General features: G+C 41.6%; 1 protein-coding gene across 6 annotated transcripts; it reads right to left on the reverse strand.

Moving 5' to 3' along the window:
* On the reverse strand, positions 1 to 24165 carry mag (myelin associated glycoprotein). 6 transcript variants are annotated; one of them, XM_056381517.1, is made up of 14 exons: positions 18779 to 18908; positions 14863 to 15012; positions 14643 to 14767; positions 11802 to 11908; positions 10924 to 10999; positions 10434 to 10802; positions 9551 to 9847; positions 8316 to 8573; positions 6877 to 7137; positions 6323 to 6631; positions 5392 to 5491; positions 4671 to 4767; positions 4344 to 4397; positions 1 to 4053 (listed from the first exon to the last, which is right to left on the reverse strand). In XM_056381517.1, exons 5-14 carry the CDS (start codon positions 10967 to 10969, stop codon positions 3895 to 3897), a joined length of 1950 nt encoding a protein of 649 aa, XP_056237492.1. In that variant the 5' UTR covers positions 10970 to 10999; positions 11802 to 11908; positions 14643 to 14767; positions 14863 to 15012; positions 18779 to 18908; the 3' UTR covers positions 1 to 3894. The 6 variants fall into 6 exon arrangements, with proteins under 6 accessions (XP_056237492.1, XP_056237491.1, XP_056237490.1 ...); XM_056381516.1 differs by lacking the exons at positions 14863 to 15012; positions 18779 to 18908 and adding an exon at positions 23915 to 24165; XM_056381515.1 differs by lacking the exon at positions 14863 to 15012 and having other exon boundaries at positions 18779 to 18913.
* Positions 24166 to 24209: the final 44 nt, after the last annotated feature.

Below are 24209 nucleotides of genomic sequence, written 5' to 3' on the forward strand. Positions count from 1 at the left end.
TCCATTTTGTGTTGTTTTTACTTTATTTATGTTTGCATGGAACTGAAGACAGATGATTTTGCTTGAGGTGTGAAGGAGTTGTTTAAAACAAAAGAGCAAGCACAGTACATCATTGCAGAAAATCCTACTGTCATTAACAGCGCTAATTTGCAGAGAAATTGCTAAACCCTGATCTGAATTATTGTGTCAATCATATATGTAGAAAAAAACGCTCCATAATAATAATTATGATCACCACAAAGAATAGTACATACAGATTTGCTTTACAACACACTGCCAAAAGGTTAGGTAAGACTTATTTCATATTTTTACTTTTTAAAAAAAAAGAATAAATAAAAAATAAATCCCCCCCATGAGGCATTTTGAAGACAGGAACTAATTACTGACTTTGTGCATACAGGCAATTTAAGAATGCAAGCCAGCGCACTGTATCTGAAACCCTCCAACATCAAGTCAACTGAACAATGTCTTAATAAAAGCTTAATATGATCCAAAACAGCTGGTTGACACTGGCTTTGTTTACATGCACAGAGAACTGCATTTTTAACCTGTTTTGACTTCAAGTGTTCAACGCTCAAAGAAACTGGTACCAAGCTTTTTGTATTAAGAACCAAAACATTTTGTTGACCGGCTCAGGTTTTTTCTTTTTTTTTTATCTTTAGTATTAAATTCTGACATTTTCAGTCTAATTTATCACAGTGTCGACTGTCTGCACTCTCCATGTTTGATATATTTCAAAGATGACTTGATTCTTTCTGAAGACATTATGTTAATAAAGACATGAGATGGAAACATGCAGCCAAGTCACCAGTTACCAACATTAACTCTAATGTGACTGAAACAGTGAGTGGTGCCTTCTCTGAGCTGCAGGTTAAAATCATTACAGTTATCACATAGAGTAAAACTGATGAGCATCTGGTAAGAGAGATGGCAGATCTTCCACTTCCAGTTTACACACTTTACATACCCCACACCACAAAGGATTATGGGTAGTGTCATGTCAGAAAAACTGTCCTGTATACTACTATCCTTATCTTCTTCTTTTTTTTTTTGCCCTGTGTCAGAGGCAACATGAGGCTTCATCAACATGGTTTATTTATATGAACAGCGTAAACTTAAGGAGACCTCATGGTGTAATTTTGTTGTTTTCATTTTGCCATTGCTGCCTATGAACAGTCTCTGCCCATACGGAGCTACAACAATCTGACGCCTTTGCTGTGTCTTAAAATCATACTGCTTGTTAAACCAATTAGAAACAGCTCACAGAGACATGCCACTGCCTTGATGAACTCAATCTATAATTTTAAATGAGGCAGCCGCAGTACGATGTTGTTTCATAATAAATTTATAAAGCCTTCGTCGTAGCATGTGTATCAAAAGTAATTTCAGGCTTCATGAGGAGATGATTGCACACCTCCCACTAGATTTTACTTCCCACTTGAGCCTTCTATCGACATCAGTACATGCAGTGTAACAATGTGTGTTGCAAAGGGGAGAATCAGTGGACAAGTTGCATATTTGATTTCCAACACAATGAAGTAAATGATGTTGGAAAGTCAAACTACAGCTGTTACTTACTAGTATTTTAGAAATCAAAACTGACTGGGTCGTTGTTTTTTCACGATTCATTTAGACAAAAAAATTATTTATCATGACTTACAATGTTAAAATAATCCATCATACAACAAACAGTAGACATCAGCTTTTCCACAACATATGTAACTGAATAGAAGTGAAAACAGATCCATTAAAAATTACAATAAATCACTACCAGTTGTCTTATTTAAAATGAGAGATCATGTGAGTCAGTTAAGGCTGCAGTGTGTCTATCAGCTATTTTTAAGCACTTTTGAGAAAAAAAAAGAGACAAATGCCCTGAAAGATGTGATCCAAAGTGGAAGAAGAGGAGTGGAGTAAACTGTGAAAACAGTCGTGTAATGTCCTCTGTGGCTCTGGGATAACTTTATAACGTCTAGGAAAAGAAATCCTGCGTTATCTATACCTGAGCTTGGAGACTACAAATTTATAACAGACAGCAGAGTTCAAAACTAGGCGCATGGAGTTTGAAAAACGTGGGCGTTTACCTTGCAGGGAGGTGTTTAATGAAAAGATGCTATTAGCTGCATTACGAGTAATGTAGGATCCAGCGATATTGGAGCTTAACCCCATACTGGGGACTTGCTTCAATCTTGACCATTATTTTAAAAGTCTGTCACCCAATTTAGTAGATGTGCAGTAATAAATTGCTGTGGTTCCCCTTTAATGGTTCATAGTGAACACAGCAGATATTACACTTCAAATCGACTGCAATCACAGTGAATAATAAGGTAAGTCCCTGCTTATAAACACTGCCTCTGATTTGACTTTGACTGTAGTGAACACTAGTTAGAGGCTGGGTGCTGTTTTCTAAGCTTATATCAAGACAGCATTCAGTCAGAGTGGTTGAATGACGTGCTGCACACTGGCTTTTCTTCATAGTTCAATACTCAAACGTGTGCCTGCTGGCCAAAGACTCATGCGGGGTATTTACTGTGTGTACTGACATCCCTTCCCCTATCAATATACATCTTATTAATATATTATTGACACCATCATTATCAAGTTAGACTATTAGTGAGCTTTGATATTACATCATGGGTTGATCAAAAATCTTTGAATAGCACAACCAGCTGGCAAGTCAGCGTCACTTTTTGTCATTCAAACATCTGATACAACCCTGCGAGAAAAAAGAAAAAAAGCATCAGCTTCTCAAGTGAAGTGATGCTCGAACTTCTCCAAAGACCCCAGAGATCAATGTCCTGTGATCTTTCAGCACAATATGAACACACACACACACACGTATACACACACACACACACGTATACACACACACATTGTCTAAAAGAGATAACACTTTGGCCGCTCAGGCGCAAGAATGATGTGCTTTGGGTCTGTTTTTTCCAGATCAATCACAGAGCTAGGCCCCATGCCTTAGGGGAAGAAGAACATGAGACAGACATTTTGCGTTGGCCACAGTGCAGGAAAAAAAATAAAGAAAAAAGAAAAAAACTCAACACATTCTACAGTTGGATACTGGAAAGAAACTGTGACATTTTTCAGAATCATACAGTGTATCACTTAAATTTACAAAACCTCTTCAATTATTTTCAAAAGTGATGGTGACATTTTTTTTTTTTCCATTTATTATGAGAGGCTACTGCGTCACAGCACACATTAAATGCAATTATTTGGAAACAAGATTCTGAGATGCGTTTCCATCTCCCTCCTCAGCCGGTTATCTTCTCTTGGGATGTAATTAACCAAAGGAAAGAGAGGAGAGGGGTCGCTCTCAGGCAGCAGACTCGCACAAAGATAAGAGAACAAAAAGCACGGTTACTCCTTGCCCCGACGCTTCGACTGGCAGCAGACACAGTGACAGTTACAAGAGCAAATAGTGTGATGATGCAAGCACTCAGATGTCTGTCATTTGACATTAACATCAACAATCACAATGAGAGAGCATATGGAGAAAGCAACAAAATCATGGTCGCTTGTTAACACTGCATGTTTTAGAGCCCATGTATTACAACTGAGGCTAGAAATTTAAATAATTTCTTATATATTGTCCAGTGGGTCGTGCTCTGACCCAAACAGTACCAGCTTTTCCAAACGGTGGCGAATGAAGGGGCATCCCGTGGAGGAGGGGCAGCATGAGGGGGCGGGGGGAGTACTGGCATCGAATGATATGTTATATGTGACAAATCTGAAGAAATGAGAAACAAGGAGTCATCATATGCAGAGTGAAATCCAGTAGGTGATGGGGGGTTATTATACAGTTTATGGGGCAGAGGATGTGTGTGATACGGGGCTGCCACTGCGTCTCGCATAGCCGAGGGATCAGGGAAGGATCGCGATTCATTTGGCTTTGATTTCCGTGTAGTTGCTGCCGTCATCCCCCCTCCCTGAGGCCCCCTCCCTGGGCCTGGCCCCAATAAACTCCAGAGCAGCGTAATTCAGCTCTTGCCTCTCCAGTCCTGCCATAGAGCCCACAGGTTGATAATCCCCGTCTTCTCCCTGCAGACAGAAGGACCGATGAGCGGCACAAATCACTGGCGAGGTGCCAGCGACACCACAGATGACAGACACCATAAAGAAAAGATGTTAGCGGTTACTGGTCGACATACTGACAAGGAGACTGAGATGTTTCCTGTTAGTTGGGCAGTTTGTGTTAGCAATGAGGCAGCCATGCAGAAGGCAGTTCTGGAAACAAATGGCAGTGTACAGAACACAGAAGCTGATATGCGAGGAGATGCATCTGTCACTGAGGCTTGTGCTTTTTATGGGGATTTGTTTAGGAACCTTACCGTAGTCTCCTCTAGAATGGAGTTAAACTTTGAGCCCAACAGCTCTGTCTTAAGCTGTGCAAGAGTTAGGGGAGAGAAAAAACAGACAGAAAAAATGCAGAGAAGCAATGAAAGCAAGAGAAAACAGTGTTTGGAAAGGTCATGTTGGAGCTAATAGACTGCTTGTGGGAGAGAGTCCTTCTATTTCCTCATGTTCAGAGGTCAAAATGGGGTCTCATAATTTAAGACTTGTTTCATTACACAAAAATACAACCCCAAACAACTTGAGAATGGTCATCCAACCCATCTTCCATTATAATCATAATCATTGACACCGGCATGTCTCACCACTTTCTTCCTCAGATTTTGTTTGTCCTTCTTGACTGCGCTGTAGTACAAAGCTGGGTTCTCCAGGACCACGTCCTGCCTAGGGTTGCCATTCTCTCTGGGGGACGGAGTCACATAATCAGACTCGGTCTCGACTGCCACTAACGCAGGGCGACACGCCAAGCCTGGGCATCCATTTTAAAACAACAAGCTCTGCAAGGTTATGCTGGAGGCCAACTGTGGCTGTGAGTGACGTGGTTATTTCATGGGTTTAGTCGCTGAGCTCACACCCACTTCAGGGGTGATTTGCCAGAGAAAGCTTGCAAAATTTGGGGGTCCAAATATGCCTTGAGGCTAAAATAAAGCACCTTGGTTAAGAGGGCTACCTGGGTTGTATTTAGCATAGCAGGTCAAGGATACAGAAGCAGTGTCAGAGCAGGGAATCGTGCCTGCAAAATATAAGGTTAGTCCAGCTTGCTAACCCACTCCACAAGGCAGCCAATGTGGATCTCCAAGGATTTCAACAGGGACTTGTCGTTGCAAATAAGCTGAAATTGCTCTGGAGAAAAGATTCTCACATCCACATCAGTCCCACATTCACTCATATACAATGTGCATCAATGTGTTTTAGAATGGATGACTAGGCTTAAGTGTTTCCTTGGATTTCAGAAAATGCTTAGTGAGGAAAATTACTACTTCTGCCTCGCATTGGCCTCTCCATTAGTTGGACACTGATACTCACTTCTTGTTGTTGTGGCCAACGTATCTCACTGCTGCAATGATGAAGGCTATGACCGCCACTCCTCCAATGGTGCCAACTATAACTGCCATCATGTACTTTTCTGAAAATAAAGGTGATCAAAGTGAAAAATGAGGTCATACCACTTAATTATGGATTAACATTTTTAACTGCACATAGAAAAACTGCACACTTTGACAACATTTTGTCATGTAACTACACAGTGTAATAAGACCATATATAAAGAAAGAATTTGCATAGGGACTGTAGACTTTTTTACAGCAAAACCCCCATCTTGAACCAAAAAATAAGGCATTGTTCAGTTAATTACAGCATGGTTGCATCAGTTTGTGGAAGTTTTTAACTTCCATCATGTATTTTTCTGAAAAGGAAAGACTTTAAAAGATGAAGCTAATGCTAATTTACATTTTTCTCACTGACACGATCCCATGAATCTCATTAAAAGACCAAAACCAACAATGCGTTCAGACCAAACACACAAATAGGGGCCAAAAGTCCATCCTATGTAAACTCCTGTGTAAGATGTAAATCTTTAATTAAGTACATAACATTTAACTTCCTGAAATGGTTGGGCACTGCAGTCTTTAGCAGACATTATTCAAACAGGAGGAAACTGTGCATTTAATTTGGGACTACTTTCTGCTGTGGATCAATACACATTTAATTCACAGCAGCTGAAGAGTGTAAATAAGATCGACTCAAAATAAACTACGGTGCCCATGTTCATTGCAATGTCACCCAGTACGACAGTGTGATGTGTACGTAGCTTTTGCGACAGACATTAGTAGTGAACAGGATCAAGTCACTGTTGGTCTCCAACAGTAAGAAAAATGTAGAATATCATCAGAGGAGGAAATTCTGATATTATTTTATCAAACGAATCAGTTTATTGACCCCGTTGTTTTCTACTCACTCTCCTGCTGTAGCTCCAGAAGTATGCTCTCTCTTCCGTACATATTGTAGATGCTGCAGTGGACGTTGACGGCGGGGCCGCCGTTATCGACCCTCTCTCCTTTCTCCCGCAGCTTGATCATGCCTGTGGAGGTGTGACCGTCTGTGTGTGTGTAGAAGTTGTACCGGCCGTCTGTTTCATTGATGGTGATGTTCAGGTCGGGCAGGTAGAACTCGATGGTGGGCTCAGGGTTTCCTGTGGCCATGCAGACACACTGGACACCCTCCCTCACCACCGTGCACTTTGACTCCTCCAGAAGGACTGGGGCATCTGTTGAACGGACGCAGCACAGTGAAGATGAAAAATGATTTTTCTAAAGAATTAATAAAAAAAAATAAATAAAAAAAATCTTCTTTACTCAGTGGAACTAAGGTGTTTTGTGAGATTCTGCAAGTTCAATATTATAATAAGTAGAAAACTGTACTTCAAACGATCATAACACTTCATGCTGTGATTCTTCATTCTTTTGTCTTTGCACAGCTGTTGAGTGAAATACAAAACAGTGAAGCACTCACACTCAACAGTGATGTTGAGGGAGCTGCTGGCTCGGCCGTGCTCATTCTCAGCCAGGCAGCGGTACTGTCCGTCTCCCTGCGGTGTGATGTCCATGATCTCCAGCACCGACAGCTCGTCAGCGGTGATGGTGCCCACCAGCTCCCCGTCTTTAAGCCAGGTGAGGGTGGGGGCCGGGCTGCCCTGAGTGCTGCAGTGCAGGGCCAGTGAGGTGCCCTCTAGCACCGTCATAGAGTCGTTTACCAGGGGCTCGCGTGGAGGGTCTGCAACAAAAAGTGGAGAAATGTATTTATTTTTTGTTTTTTTTTTTCTTATTCAGATTTGGGAAAAGTTGCTTCATCATTCACATCATTAAAAAATACACAATGCAATCTTTCATTTCATTTTTTTTTTGGCCACTTGGGGGCAGCAGAAACCAGCTGTGCAACAACACTGACATATTTTCACCTTTTCAACATAGATAAAATATATAGTTAAAAAGTAAGAAAGGAAAAATGTGGCTTAAACTGGATAAGAAGTCAGTTTTGACCGCCTCTCGCAGGCAACCACAATGCTGACACATGCACAAAGTGTATATGATGACACTGACAGGCATCCAAATGAAACATACATTTACCTTGATTAAAATCACAGATTTCTCTAAAAAGTGCTGGAAACATTGGGATACTGTAAGTACACAACTCAAAAAATATAGAACAGAGGACGAGTCATTTTTAGACATTTTAATGTGGAAAAGTTACATATTATACCTATAAGTGGACAGGTCGAACTTGTCAGTGAACAGCTGCTTATTTACACATCCAGCAGTCACAGAGCAACATTGTCATTCAGTTGAAGTTGTGCATCCGGCCACCTGGCAAATGCAAATCCATTATTCACTCTCTTTTAACTCCCCACAGACTCCCAAGGGAAATATCCAGCTCTTTAGCAGCTAAATGCTCCATTATGTTCACCAACTGCTCACTAACTGTGTCTGTCTGCTGCTTCATGCTGAGCATGTATTGTACAGTGGGTTTATCAGAGCTTCTTCGATGACAACAGCTGCCTCTTGCGGCCAGAAAATGACGCTATGAGAATGGTGAGACAGAATCAGAACAATAAAGTTGCTGAAATGCACTATAACGCTCTGTAAAGCCGAGGGGAGCTGCAGATACAGATGATCATTTTCTGTAGGTCTCTACTAATGCAAAATGAAATCCAAAAAGAAACTCACAGCGGCAAAAAGTAAATAATGTGGATTGTGGCAATATATAGGCTTCAGGAAGATATTCACTGGACTATTCCTTTATTGTTTGTGGTGGGAGAACTCAAGCTAATTGTACAATCCAAACTCATTTTAAAACATCACCTAACCTGCTGTGTCCCGATTCCCTCCTGCATGCTAATTGTACACAGTATATGAGATGGAGTAGAGACACAGCTTCTGTCTCAAGAGACTTACACTTGACAGCCAGGTAGAGTGAGGTGTTCATCATGCCGTAACCGTTGTCACCGATGCAGGTGTAGAGTCCCTCCTGTGCAGGTGTCACATCATCCAGGGAGAGCGAGATGTTGGACGCCGTGTCCCACAGCAGCTCCTGGTCTCCAAACATCCAGGAGATCCTCGGGGGAGGGTTACTGTCCACCTCGCAGTGCAGCATCACAGAGCTGCCCTCCATCACCTCTGACGACACGTTCACCCACACCGAGCGCGGAGCATCTGGCAGGACGACGAAAATAGACAATTTCATTTCCAAGCACCACACCGCTGAATAACTGCCACTTAAAAATGACTAGATCTTTCCTGCTGAAACAGATTTGTCAACATACAATATAGTCCATAAAAGCAGAACAGCATCATATTTTTGTTTTGGCTTTGTGGGGTCAACTATGTATTCGGTGTGTTCACATTTTTCTATACTTGATGCAAACTGGAATCACAGCCCCTTGGAATAATACGGCTACATTTCCCACATGGTTCACCTACCTAAAGTTTAAAATCTGCTATTTAACCTGAGCAGATTAGCACAAAGGCCAATGGCCAAACAGAAGGGAAACATGAAGAGTCTGCTTGTATTTTACCCAATTAGACTTTTAGCTACAGCGTGCTAGCAGCATGGTTCTCTGGATAGCAATGTCAGTCTGTCTCTCAGTTGGTTGGTCTGCCACTTCAGCACAGACTTATTATGCTAAAAAATTAAATAAAAAATTAAATAAATAAAATAAATAAAAATATTAGCATTCTGACATGCCGAATGAAGACGGTGAACGCTGTAGACATTATGCCTTGCAAGTGTACCTGCATTGTTATTGTGAGCGTATTAGCATGCTGATGTTAACATTTAGATGTTTAAATTTGCATCTGGATGTCTGGGACTCAGCTCCACCTGGCCTCAATAGACGGACGAGCTAGCTGTAGTGTTGGCTGCACGGTTTTTAAAACTTAATTTTGGAAACACCTGTAGCTTTTTTGGAGCTTAAATGGGGGCAGATCTGTTTGAGTTTGGCCAACTGACAGTCTAATTGCCTGAAGCCACTCAAGAAAGAAATTAGCTTGATAACAATTCGTTATTGCTGTTCTTGGAGCCCTCCAATGTCATGTCAGACACCACAGTCTTTTTGAGACTATAGACAAGAGGTGGGAAAGCATCATTAATACACTTACACATACAGTAATCTTGATGCTTTTTAACTTACACTTGATGTCCAGAGAGATGAGCCTCTCGTAGACCAGTGTGGTGTTGGGGTAGTAGACCCTGCAGCCCAGGAGCTGTCCATTGTGCATGGGTCTGGGTGTGAAGGTGAGGGTGTTGGAGAGGACCGCCGTGTTGCTCTCTTCTAGGTAGTCAGAAGAGAACTCCGGGTCGGGCAGGTAGTCGGTGTACATCCACTGGATCTCTGGAGTCAAGTCGGGGCAGTTGTCAGGAGCGTAACATGTCAACTCAAGACTCTCATCACTGACAATCTCCTCTGGGACATCAATGTTAGGTTGATCTGGTGAACAGGAAGAGAAAGACATTACTGGATTTATGTGATTAATAATAACTACAGGAACTGCATATGTAAAGCAGCATTTTATTTTCATGCAGAGATGCAGCTCAAAGTTGAGCTAGAATAACAATATTGTTCAAATCAATATGATTTCAAAAACCTCTCCAGATTAAACAGAAAGATCCCAGAAATATCTCCTTTAAAATACAAACTTGCCACATGGTAGTGCCTCATAGTAATATGAATGGAAATGTACTTTGTTTACACAATGATTCTTTAGTTTAATTCCTTTATGAAAGTTAAATCTTTTAAACTGAACCGTCAAATTTCATCACACAACTTTAACAAACAAATCTGGTCATTAATTATATAAGATGTTAAAGTTGAAAGACGAATAAATTGTTGCTTATACTTGGTGTAAAACATCATTTCAGTGTTTGTGTTTAATTAATGAAAGAAAAAAACTTTTAAAAAATGATTTATTATTAATATTTACATTGAATTGTCATTTTACTATCAGCTATAAACTATATTTCTGTTTCATTAGCTGCATGTTAATCAATATTCCACTTCCGATCTTTTATCCTACCGAGAACTTTGAGCTCAGCGAAGTCGGGGAATGTGTACATGTTGGCTCCGCCGAGGTCAGCACGAAAGTAGTATCTCCCTGAGTGCTCTGTGCCGATGTTGTTGATGAGCAGAGTGCAGTTCCTCTGGTGCAGGTCACCCAGCAACTTGGTGCGGCCCTTGTAGCTCTCGTGCACGACGTCCGTGCGTGATTTGAAGACTACGGGAGGAAAGAGTTGAGGGTAGGGTTGGCCGAAGTACCAGATACCGTGAATGCCCCGGTACGGCCTGATGCCGGACGGATACATGAAGGTGCACGGGATGACCACGCACGAGTTTGTCATGGCCGAGATGTCCCGAGGGACCCAAACGTTCCACTGGCAGCTGGCGTCTGATTGGAGATCAGAGACAAGTGTTGAGTGAATAACGATTACGACATAGTGACACGTGCCAGGTGTGAAGGGAAAATATGTCTGCCGTCATACAAGAAAGAGGTACAGTAATTTTATTACCGTTGACGATCAACAGCAGTGTTAAGAGCAGCTCCAAACACCACATGGTCTCTGCTCAACGCTGGACCATAGACCGCTGGAACAGATGACACTGTCACTTACAGTACAGGCATCATCAAGGTAGGAAGAGTCTACTTTACAGCATTGGTGCTGCTGCATGACTCAGACACACCATCTACAGCTAAGAATCACACATATTACTACATATTCAAAATGTTTCTGTGACTCAATTCATACCAATTGCTTAACTATCAATGATGCAACAAGAGCACCGCACCGGGGGCCCAGTAGCTGTAAAGGCCCCAACACACTTACAGTTTTGAGTCATAGTCTTTTATATTTTTATTGCCCATATTGAAATTTTCCAAAACAGCATGTCCTATACAAAAAAAACAATATTTCTACTCAACACTTAATTAAGTTGGTTACTTTATTCCCAAAAAGTTACAAAGTAAAGCTTTTTGGGAAATCCTAATTTGTCTATTGAGCTCTGTCCCTGTCATTTGTAATAACTTGCATGAGTAGATGTCTAGCTTTTTTTTTTTTCAACCTGTTGGCAAGCAGCATAATGTTTAGCAAGACCAAACAAAAAAGCGGCGCCCAGAAGAGAAAGGATGGAAGAGATCATATGATGGGGGGGATTTTAATATTGAAATTGTAATTTCTACTTAAGCAGGAGATATGCATCTTTGCTTGTTGCTAAGGCTGATTAAAATCAAAAGTGACTTTACTCTAAATACATTTTGTGTCAAAGCAACAAAAACAATTATTCATGGTTTGGGCCACATGTTGGGTTGTTGTGTGAAAAGATTTTAAAAAGTGAACTTTTAAAAAGAGTTAACTGTCTTGTGACTTTGTAAGTGTGACTGTGGTTTCACCTTGAAATGCTGATGGTAAAAACAGGCAGAAGCTCAGCAGGACAGCTTGTCAGCGGCTCCACTAGAGGGTGTTGACTCACACCCTGACAGCTCGACAGCCTTCTTCTCTGTAAAATAAAATAAATAAATAAATAAATAGTGACATCAGCATCATCAGTCACTGACATCACTCAGAGCTGTAGTAAGTCACACAAACACACAAACAGCGTCAGCGTCAGTCAGCACCTGTTTACTCCCCCTCAGTGGAGTCACGCATTATGGCTGCCACACGTAATCGTCCAACCAATGAATGACTCTCACTGTTGGCTGAGCTCTGACACGATGCCAAACTCCAGTCACCACACATCATGTCATCATTAGATTACTGATACTATCTGTACTAATAATGAATCAGTAGGTATGAGAAGGGACGGATAACAATATTCATAGATGACAACATACGTGAGCGAACGCAACTGCATGATCCATTTAAAATCACGGCAGCATCCAATTATTGTTGCAGAAATCCTACAGATCTTCACCACAAAGAAAATTTAACCACTATTTGTGTCGTGGTTGTTTATTTCTCTTCTAACTGACTCCCTTTATAGTCTGGAATATCAACTTTCAGTTTGGATCCATTTTAACGTTGACTTCTCTGTTACTGGGTCTTAAATCCAAATTAAGAAATACTGAAATGTTAAGTTTCCATCAAACTAAAAAGAAAATGTACAAAGAAATAAAAGGGCAATTTAAATTCATCATACATCATCAACATATCGTGTTAAAATAAAGAGCCTCCTTTGTCAGCTACAGTCATCGCCTTAACATATTGAACATATTCATCTTATCAGCTGAAGTGTGATTAAAACAATCACATGAACTACAGCCGCACAGTGTTACATGATACAATATCAAACTGTTATCAACTGAGCAAAAATCAAACACGCTCCACAGAAAATTACATCAAGTGAACTGCTCATAAAGTCACAACTAAATCAAGATAAAAAAAATCAGCATACTGCATGTTATAATATATTCATATTTCACGAAAATGCCAAAATACTAATTTCTGTATTGGAATTACAATAAATAATAATGAGAAAACTTTTGATTTTGGCAGACCGACCCCTGTGGGCTCCAGACTGATGAGCTCCTGCTTTTTGTCCCACTGCAACATAGTTTCAATAGGAGATGCATCAACCTTTCAAGTCAGCTGAGATTATCTCTAAAACATCTTTAATTGGTCCATTTAATCGCTAAATTATACTGACTGGTAACCTAATAATATTAAAAGTTTTTTATTCACACTAGTTAAAGTGTTTGAGAGATTTCCCCTGATATTTCCTTGCAGCAGCGTTTGTGTTTTATGCTCCTGCAAGCTGATAACAGAGCTTGTGTTTTATACATTTGATATTCCTTGAATTTCTTGTGAAAGCTACGTTCGCTAGTTAGCATCAGGTCATATTCCCACCCTGCAGTCTGATGCAGGTGACAATAATAATTCATCTATTTACACTTATGAGTATAAGGTGATGTCATTTATCCGTTATATTCATTCACTAATTGGCATTTCATTTGTTCTCAAGGAAATCTACATGTGATATAGAAATAAAAATGTACATTAATATCATAACGACTGTTACTTTGGAGTGGATGTAGAGTTAATAACTGCAGAAGGAGGAGCAGAGGATTTAGCCTCATGCTGTAGCAGCCGGTGTGTGCAGATGGCAGGCCTAAGAGTGGATTGTGCTTTTGAGCTCTGTGATTAACATATCCCAACATCCCCCAGAGAATCCATGACCACTTTTAGCCTCTCTGATGGAGGGAAGGGAAAAATTCTGTTGCTTTGACAGTGTAAGAGGCCATTGATTTGTCTCGCTGCTCATCATGCAGTTCAGCAGCAAGATAGTCTCAGATTCGTAGCTATCTGAACACAAAAAGGAAGTTTACTTGTCCAATAGCTGCCTTCTCCTTTTCCCATTCACCACTAATCTTTACACCTGCAACAAGTGAATGTCCTGGCCAAAGCTGTGAGCACAAAATCATCATCTTCTGGTGAACTTGTTAGCAAACAGTTAGCTTATTTACTTATCCAGGTGCGAGGAAACGACATTATCATTTATCTGGAGTCATATTTCTGCCCAGCTGGTGAATATAAGTCCAATATTTGTTTCTCTTTTAGCCTTGTTTTTGGTCTATACCAAATTCTGAAGGAAATATCTGGCTCTTTAGTTGATCCAGTTGCTAACCGTGTCTTTGCCATTAGGTGCTGCGCAGGCTGTGAGAAGAGCTGCCCCCTGCATCCCAAAATCACGCTTAGAAAGCAACGAGAGTGAGCCGAGACAGTAAAGCTGAGAGACAGACAGATAAACACCGGGCTGAAACTGGCTGCAAAGCTCCACAAAAGCAAAGGGAGCTGCAGAGTTGGATGAAAATTCTCTGTAGGTTCATCGCTCCCACTAATCCTTTCACCTTGTCATCTCATACATGTTTATTATAAAAACATCTCAGATTGAAAAAGGGGTCACACTTTGAAACGTCTTGGCCCATAATGCCACACTGTAGTCTGTGACAGTCTTAACTTTTCTCCAGTGTTGTGTCAAGCTCCACCATCTGCACTGCAACAAAAGGCCAAGAGCCGGGGCGAGTGTGCCCAGGCAGAGAGGCCGTGCATCAGCGACAGCAGGAGAGAATAGGGCCGAGCGGCCAGGCAGGGCCACTGACACCACCACCAACCCCCAACCACAACGGGCCTCATTGATGGCGCAGACAAACGGCTGGCACAGAGCACAGAGCATACGTGCGCACACTTACACACACACGCGACACACACACACACACAAAACACTTGCCTCATACCAGCCTCAGCACCAGGCTCCTGGTCCCTCTCAGTCCTGACTTCGTCGTCTTCTTCTTCTTCTTCTTCTTGATGTTTTTGTTCTCCCTGAGTCTGTCGTCCTGCTCTGAATCCCAGCTCTCAGATTCTGTGGGAAACGGACAGAAAAGGGAGATAAAGAGAGATGCTAGAAGGAGACAAGGAGAAGGGGAAGAGAGGGAGTCTGTGTGAGCTCTGGTTTACATGTGTCGTGGGCAGCTCTGAATATGCGTTCAGGCATTTCTGGAGCTGTTCTTTGGCCCACTCAGCATTCCTTTCCTCTGTTCCACCATTTCCCTGAGCCGTCCCATGTGTCTCGATGCCTTGAACCCTGGGCCTGGATCATACTTCCCTCTGAGGTCAAAGCAAAACATGTTGACATTAGCTGACCTTCCTCATGCTAATGGTGCCCAAGACACAAGGGCAGAAGCTACAGGGCGAGCGAATGATGACTCAGTATCATTTTTGAGTAAGGCTGCGTTACAGCAACATACGGAGAGTAGGAGGAACGTAGAACTTGCGAGATGAATATGGTTATGTAAATAAATACAGAGTTTGATCTTAGAAAGGTTCATTTGTTTGAAAAGCTTTGAACCTGAAGCCACACACAGATAAACTTGAATATCAGAAATGGAGAAAAGGGGCATGATGATTGATCTTTCCAGACATATGCAGATCCACTATTTTCCCTGCCGAGGAATGTTTGTAGGCGAGGAGCATGGAGCCACACAGCGGTCCACCTAGTTTACATATAACAGTAACAAGGGCAACTTGTCTACCAGAGTGGAACTTTTTTTTTTTTCCTCCATCCTCATTGTTACATGTAGTGTGAGTCACTGTATCCAAAAGCCGTTAGGCCACCGGCCAAGTGATGGCATCGACCGAGCCGTGGATAACCTCAAGGGAATCCCTCTGTAAACAGTCTGGAGACGAGCTGAAGAGGAGAATGCAGCATTGATGGTCTGGAGCTGAGTACAAATGAATACGCAGCATGCCATAACCAACCCCCACCCCCCCTCCCCCAGCCCCTACACAAATGCAGCGTAAGGCATGCCAGCAAGCTTCTCAGTGTGGGTGTGCAGCTATGTGGCCTTCCTCTGATTCTCCTCTGTGCCGCTCATAAGCTCAACCTGCTCTATTGTCCTGCTGGGACTGTGGTCATTGTACATCCAGTGTGAGTGCATTAAATGTGCAAGAGCAGAACCGTTTAGATAAGGAACACTGCATCATGTTTGTTTCTGTGGCCTTTTTTCACAAAGATGAAAGGAAATAGGAACTTTACAGAGAACTCATTAAAAAAAAAGCTTTCAAAGTAAGAAATGAGGAAACAAAAGAAATGACAATAAAAAAATGTTTAGACCTGAAGACATGTAATTTAAATGTACATCAGTGCATATTGATCTTTATCCCTGTTCTTTCTTTTCTGCACAACTTGTGCAGAACTTCCACTTCTATTATATGAGGTAATCAAACCTCAACATGATCAGTGATTGCACATCACGCTTCAGGGATACAGATGCTGTCTGAACAATCATTTCTGCTAAATTAGGCCACGACACCTTTTATGAGTCATTTTGCATTATTGAAATTGCTCACACAAACAGTCAACTGTGCCAAGAAGAACATTTTCATTGTGAATATCATCTGCCGCTCATGCACAAGAGCTGCAGCTTGGCTCTTGGACTAGGGGGGCAAAAAAGAATGGGAACCTTGTATGCAGAACACTGCCCATTGTGCCAGGGTGAAACTAGAGGAATTTGTCCGGAACAGGCCCACTCACAGCTTGCGCTTTGCTGTTTGCCTGTGACGCGCGTTGGTCCACCACAAGCTAAGGCCCCCACTAAAATACTCAGAGGAGCAGATGGTCTTAAAACATGACTGCTCCCCCTCCCACACATGGTGCGCTGAGCTGCGATGAGTCCAGTCCAGTGCAGTGCACTACACACACACACACACACACACACACACACACACACACACACACACACACACACAATATGAAAAACATAAACATGCAGGAATGCCAATATCCAGTCACACAGTCTGTCCGAGGTGCTGCAGAGTTCTGGCATTAACGACAGATTCAGACTGGACTTATCTGCTCGCCTCTTACAGTTAATACTCTTGTATCTAAAGTGCAGTGTTTTTTCTTGCCCATGATGTATGGAGTATTTTAGGATACTATTGATCCTCACTATTCATCTGTTTTTTTATTCTCCAGTTGCTGTTGTGACATGTTTATCTTATTATCTGAAGTCTTTCAAGGTAACTATGATTTGCTGGAGGTGTTATTTTTATATCAGTGGGTGTCACTTCCTGCATCATTTTGTACCGATGAACAATATATTTTTCCATTTTTCATCTTCCACACTCAGCATTTAGCTGCCACTTTTTCCCGTTCGGTTTGAACTTCAAACCTCCAGACAAAACCTAAAGATATAGATCTCATTTTTAAAAAAACGAGTGTAAAAGGAGTCTTTTACCTAGACCACATCAAGTGAGCATGACTGTAGAGTGAGATTCACTTGGCAGATCACCAACACAAGAAGAGAGCAGGAGCACCAATAGCTTATTTCCATCTTTTCTACCTGGCAAACCCGGTGACTCTGGCAATCCCCAGCCCAGTGGGCAGATGGCGAGCCACAGGCCTCCTCTATCATTAGAGTGCTCTTCCTTCCGCTCTGAACAAAAGGGGGCGACAAACAGAGCCGTCACCTGTTCAGCCACACAGAAAAATAAAGCGTGGTCACATCCCTACGCTCCCTAAACTGGGAAAGGGAGTAGAAATCTTCCAGCCTTTGTTCCTCCATCACCACTGATCTGATTTCGGTGAGGTTTAGAAGGGTTACTAGTTGGGATTTATCTACTGTTACATGACAAAAATGACAATGCATTATAATTAAAACCTAAAAAAAAAAAATGCCTTGAATCTCACGCTAAAAGTCTGATTAGATGGAGAAACTTGTTACACAGGTCTATCGATTATTACTGAACACATTAATCAGCCGAAAGGGAAAACTATAATTAAAGATCAAAATCTGAAAATCAACTGTGACACCTCTGATATGATTTATCTTACCCTCGGGGGGATTATGCCTTTTTGGCAATGTGATCTTGTTCCGAATTCACCAATTCGGCCGTAATTAAGAATCACAACTACAGCGCTGCTCACTGCTCCACCACCACACTGACTTTTAGGAAACAATTTTTTTTTTTTCCCCATTTTGAGACGCTGCAATAAACATTTGTTTACTCTTTTTACTCAGTAAAACTTCTGCCTTTAGATGAAGGGAAACTCTGTGGCTTTAGTGAAAGCATCATTAAAGAAACTATATCTTTCACTCAATTGAATAACGCAGTTAAATTACTTGTAAAACCGTTATGGTTGGCTGTGTAATCGGAGGCTTTTCTACCTGGCATCAGATATCTGTTTGGATGTGGTAATACACTCTGGCAATTACAGACACGGCTCAGTGCTAATGGCACAGGCAGTGAAATCTGTCCAGTAATAATTGGCTGGGCTTTTAGCAGCCCCCGCCAACCACCGAATACACACACACACACACACACTCACTCACTCACTCACTCATGTGTGCAGGCTCGCACATCATCCAAAACATGTTCACTCGTGCACATATTCATCACGCTGCGCACACACACACACACACACACACACACACACACACACACACATATTCATTACCTAACTAGGTCTAACTTGTGACTCATCCAACTCCCAATCTTTTCACTCGCTCACTCATCACCTCATCCATGAACACTCACACTCACCCTGACTGTACGTGTTTGAACTTAAAGAACAAAAATAACTCAAGTAACAAGGAATCTAGATAAATACATCTGGTTGCATCAATAACAATGGACCCTCAGGGATATTAATAAATTCAAATGCATCATAAACACCCCACTGTTGCCGCTCACTTGCAAAGGGAATTCACAGAACATCATTAGAGGTTATTGGTTATCATTACTGTTACATTAGTTCCTCCTTCTGTCCTCCCTTATCTCCATCCTCTTGCTTAAAAATCTCCAACTCCAAACAAGCTCCCAGTGTCATGAGAAAAAGAAAAAGAAAAATCAGAGAAAAGCTGCTGCCCCTCACCTGTGTAGGTGATCTCCAAGCGTTCACCACCTCCTGTATGAGCAGTGCCAGCAGCCTTCCCTCTGACACTCGCATGCAAAGCGTCACAGCAGCCTGTTGCCCGCAAGACCTCTCGCCACTCTCTGTACCAAGCCCCAACGGTGGGGAATAAACTGCCCCCCCCTCCCCCCTTCCCCCCCTTCCCCACTGCCGCCACCATCATCACCATCACCATCACCCCTCCCGTATGAAAATCAGTCCTTCAGTATAGCAGCATTGTTCTGAGGCTTGGCCCTGAGGGTAAGCCATTCATAAATACACATGGGGCCACAAAGGGCCACACTGTTCCCCGTCGCTCCAACAAATAAGGGTGAGGCTTTGAGCTCCGAGGCCTCGGTTTACGCTGGATGGAACTGAGCATATTTGATCATTTTGGATTGATGGAGTGCACATCCACATTTTTTTTTTTTTTTTTGTTTTGTTTGTTTTTGAGGTCAGTGTACCAGAAGGCAGGGAGTGAGTTTGGGAGGGGGTGATGTGGATGAGCAGATGAATTAAAGCAGTGTGGGGGCTAAAAGCTCCTGTTAGACTTTTAGTCACATTTTTCACAGTTCTGAGACTGAACAGCGGAAGCATCACATCAGAGGCTGGAAAAAACTAAAAAGCAGAACAATGTTTGTGCATGTTTGACACCAGCGACCACAGATCTTCAGCTCAGAGCATGACGTAGTGACCAATATTTTGTAAATGTTTTCCATCAGCTTCCACATTGGTCCATTGGTTTCCAGTCATTGCACCGCTGAACAAAAACCAACCTGCAGGAACTTGAAAGTCATTTAAGAAATCATGTCGACTTTTATTGCTGTCAAAGTCTCCATAACCTCCATGTGGTAATGCAGTTAAAGTGTTAATTTATTTGAAATACACTCAGTGGCCACTTTATTCGGTGAAGCTGTAAAATGAAATGCAATCTAATATAACGGTTCTGCCATAAAGTCTATTTTTATGACGCCTAATGTTCAGAGGTGTTAATTCAATTATGTTTTAGCATTTTTAGCATTGAGGTCATAGTTACTGATGTTTTGTGCTGGACTCCATTATATTGAGAGGTAATATTCTCTCCCTCTTATACAGCATATAAATAAACTAATGTAACTAACTAAGTGACAGTAATAAATATATCATTAAATTTACACAATATCTGATAATGTCAACATAAACTGTGTTAAGATAGAAGTTATGGCAGAGCTAGAAGCAGGTGTGCCTAATAAAGCAGCAGCTGACTGCGTATGGACTGTCTTACAAAGCCATTATAGAAGCTTAACACACACACACACACACACACACACAAAATAGAAAATAAAAACTGGATGAATTACTCAATGATTTTCACAAGTCTCAGGTGGCAACAGGTGGAAGACTGGATGGAAGTGACACTGTGCTTTGCTCTGAATGAAAGAAATGCAGTATTCATAATCAAGGTTTAATGGGCTGAAACACAGCTAAACTCTAATACAGCTCATTACACAAAGTCACACTTGTTGCTTCAGCACAAATCTGCAGTTTAACGTCACACTGCGATACTGAAAAAAAGATTAGATATTCCAGATTTAAGTTACGTAACAGACTGAAAAGCACCAGCCACAAAATGAGCATCACCTGCTTCATGTAACATGAGGTGGACGGTGACAGATGGGAAAGACACCTCAAGTCGTTCGCATGGTTGCAAAGCTGTGGGATGATTAAAACCTTGCAATGACAATAAGCACAAAAATATCCATTCAATTTAGGTTTAATGACACTGATTGACTTGATGTTTAGCCGACGTGTAGCGTCCATATTTACATTATTGATTATATTATTCAGAAAAGTTTCCCAGATGTAATTATGACTTCGATGTTGATGTAAAAGGTATTTACAAGCTGCAGAGTCGTGATTTGAAAAACTACTGTTGTGACATTAATGCAGCATTAGTGCTAATGTAACAGAAGTGACGATGTCATTATTGAAAATCCCTGTTATTAAGATTTAGTTGCTGTCATTTCTGGCAATGCAGACATCTGTTAGTTCACAGATGAACGTCACGAGCCAACTTTGTCATCTGGTTTTAATTGTCTTTGTTCTGATTAGTCCAAGAATCATAATGAGTACAAATGTACTTTACCTAACTAAAATAATTGTTTTACTTTAATGATTCATTTGACTTTAGTTTTAATATCGCTGGGCTTGACTACATCTCACTGTAAAGCCAGGGTTGTGTATGAAAACAATCTCCGCTGTCTGTGTGATGGAAGACACTACAGACTCCTCCTTGATGCCCTCTCAGTGAACTACACAGTGAACTCATGTCACTCTGGAGCTGCTTTTAAACACATCAATTTAGCTGGGAAGTTTTTTTCTTAACAGTTGCACTTGACGACTCTTCAGCCCTCCACATGTTCAACACATATTCAACAAGCCACAGTAATCTAAAGGTAATCTGGGGACCTGGTGATATTGTGATTTTTCTACTGATGGGGTTCATTTAAAACCTGTTTTAAAAGCTCTAATTGCAACTTCACCACATGGTTGTTTGACCGTTTTAAGGCGGCTGCAGTGACGTCAAACTGGGAAGTATGCTTGTAAATATGCAGGTATCTGCCAGCTAAGCTATCAACCTGCCGACTCATCCTTCCTACTACTAACATTGATAAAAACACAACACATTATTAAGCCTTAATGTGGCATTAGGAGTGTTCACACAGTTACACGGTGCTATGAAACCCCAAGACTTGTTAACACACCCCCCTCCTCTCCTCCTGGACACAGTAGCCATTGTCTCCCCGAGGCCTTCTGGGACAGAACAGCTCAGCTCGAGCCTGACACCGCACAACACTGGGAAGTCGATGTGCACAGATAATTGTCTTTTAATCACAACAATCCCCTTTTCTCTGCCCTCACTCGTTTGTCTCTGTCTCTTGTTCGACCTTTGTCTCACAGTTGTAGCTCTTGTGGCTTTTAGCAAGTTCGACCAGCCACACTGAGATTGTGAGCTGTGGCTTCTGTGATGGAAATAAGGCAGCAGCCAGGAACGATGGGTCAAAACTCATCACACGACTCAGAAACCCCTCAAACATCAATTTACTGATCAATTACCAGGCCTGTCCCTGAATGAATTCATGGCCTTTCACAGCATTAACTGATGTATTTCCACCTGCTCGATATCTGCTCAGGTAGAATATTTTTGTCTTCTATCATGCCGACTGTCGCGTCTGGAGAAAGGTCATCAGTTGTTTGCTGAAACGCTCAGTACACGTTATGTTTATCTGTTTTTGCACGAACAAACATCTTTGAGGAAAGTCTGCTGTCCTCATTTGAACATTAATTGCGTTTCCTGTCTCGCCCAGGCATTTCCGTTAAAACAGCACGACACGGTTTGTAATACAAGGTGACTTTAACGTGTCAGTCAGTTTGGTTTCTTCTAACCTTTGTCCACGCTCTCGATTTCCTTAACAAGTTAGAAATGAGCCAACTCTTAAAGATAATCCTTCAAAGGCCGTGTGCAGGACCTTTAAAAACCCACTGAAGTACCTTATAAATACATCGTCCAACAACTGTTTTTTTCTTACACACACACACACACACAGTATCATGCTTTTACAATGTTAGATGCAGAGAGCTGTGTGGGAGTGAGCGGGTGTGTGGGTGGGTGAGGGCGTGTTGGGATTGTGCTGGACAGAGATGGGTGACAGAACACCACACTGAGAATGGATCCATTGTCCCTCTGTCCATTTCACTGGACAGAAGCAGCGGATAGCTGTCATTTGCAAACCGATGAACAGCTGTAGAAATGCTGAAACTTTGTGTTTTTTATTGTTCCACTTATCAGGTGTTTACCTAAATGATTTCACATTCTGGGCATTTATCTGTTGTACATGTTCCTCTCTGACAAAGTGGGACGAGGACAGTGTCTTGATCTAGAAAACTTCTGTCTTGAAAACCTCAGAACATGCAGAAATAAATGGAAACTCGTTACCAACCACAGGTTTAAAACCTACGCTGGTTTAAAGGACAATGAACCTGCTGCTCAGGTTGTTCAATTCTGAGATTTTCATAATTTTTATGAAAAAGTGGGAAAATGTTTCAATGTCCCAAGTTAAATTCCAAAGCTAACACTAAAATATTTAATTTCCTTTTCCCTTTCAAAGGGAGTTTGACTTGGATTTTGGAAAGAAACATCCACCCATTAGGTATAATGTAAATGAATGGATGGATGGTTGTATGGGGGGGGTTAATGTATTTCAAATTTAGTGCTAAGAGAATCTGATGGAGAGAAATGTTTGGCCTGTATGACCAAAGTATTGGGTTAAAATTTATTATGAGATTATTGACCCTGTTCAGGACTTTTTATCCACAGCTCTGCCACACTGCTGTCCCCGTGTCACACAGGATTTTTATTCCCAAAGGTGCAACTAATCTCAAATTTGTCCTACTTGGCCTAAGTTTCCATATTGCGCTCCAACTGTCCTCCAATGATGTGGCTTGGATTTGGAAGGTGTTTAATGTGCAGGTCGTTTTGTGTCATTGCAGACCTTGTTAGGAGATAAGACCGTTCTCAAACATTTTCTCATTATAGAGTCTGTTGGTTCTATGTTTTACAGTTAATGTCACTTCATCAGTATTTGTGTAATCACTGAAAAACAGTGTATGGATAAGTCAGATACGACAGGAAGTAGGAAGACAGTTAAAACATGTCAAAATATTAGAAAAATTGTGACTTTTCCCAGTCTCCAGTCTCTCAGTGCAAACTCAGATGAATATGTAATGATTAATTATCAAACAGAACAGACAGCCCATTAGTTATTTCCTGTATATGATTCTCAGCTGTAATCCATCAAAATCTGTTACAACATCAAATATCTATCAAACAGATTGAGTGCAATATTAAAATGATGTGGCGGAGCTGCACATGGACACCACACTGTGCTGGGAGAAATCTGCCCCTTCAGTGTCGCCAATAAACGATCACACCAGTTCACTCACTGCCATTCTGTTGCAAAGAAATGATTTGAAAGTGAGAGATTCAAACCCCAAAGAGAAAAAGGAAAGAAAGAGTGGTGAGGAAAATCTAAAACTAATGAATAATAATTGCAGATCAGAGAGCAGCAGAGCTCTTACCTTATCAGCTGATCTGAAGCCAGTGAGGAGCTCAGTCGTCTTCTCTCCTTCGACATTTGCTTTTTCTACCGCTCTTCCACCTCCCTCCTCTTTCTCACCCTCCTCTCTCTCTCTCTCCCTCTTCCCCCCGTCAGCAGATTGAGTCTTTGGCATTCAGAACCTGTGATGGAAAGGCAAATCTACCCTTTTAAACAGCTTTCAGGTTTTAGATTTATATCTTTTTTTAAATGACAGGATGATTCTGATCATTCTCTCTCTCTCTCTCTCTCTCTCTCTCTCTCTCTCTCTCTCTCTC

Source organism: Seriola aureovittata, chromosome 7, assembly GCF_021018895.1.
Source record: "Seriola aureovittata isolate HTS-2021-v1 ecotype China chromosome 7, ASM2101889v1, whole genome shotgun sequence".
In the NCBI taxonomy this organism is placed as follows: Eukaryota; Metazoa; Chordata; class Actinopteri; order Carangiformes; family Carangidae; genus Seriola; species Seriola aureovittata.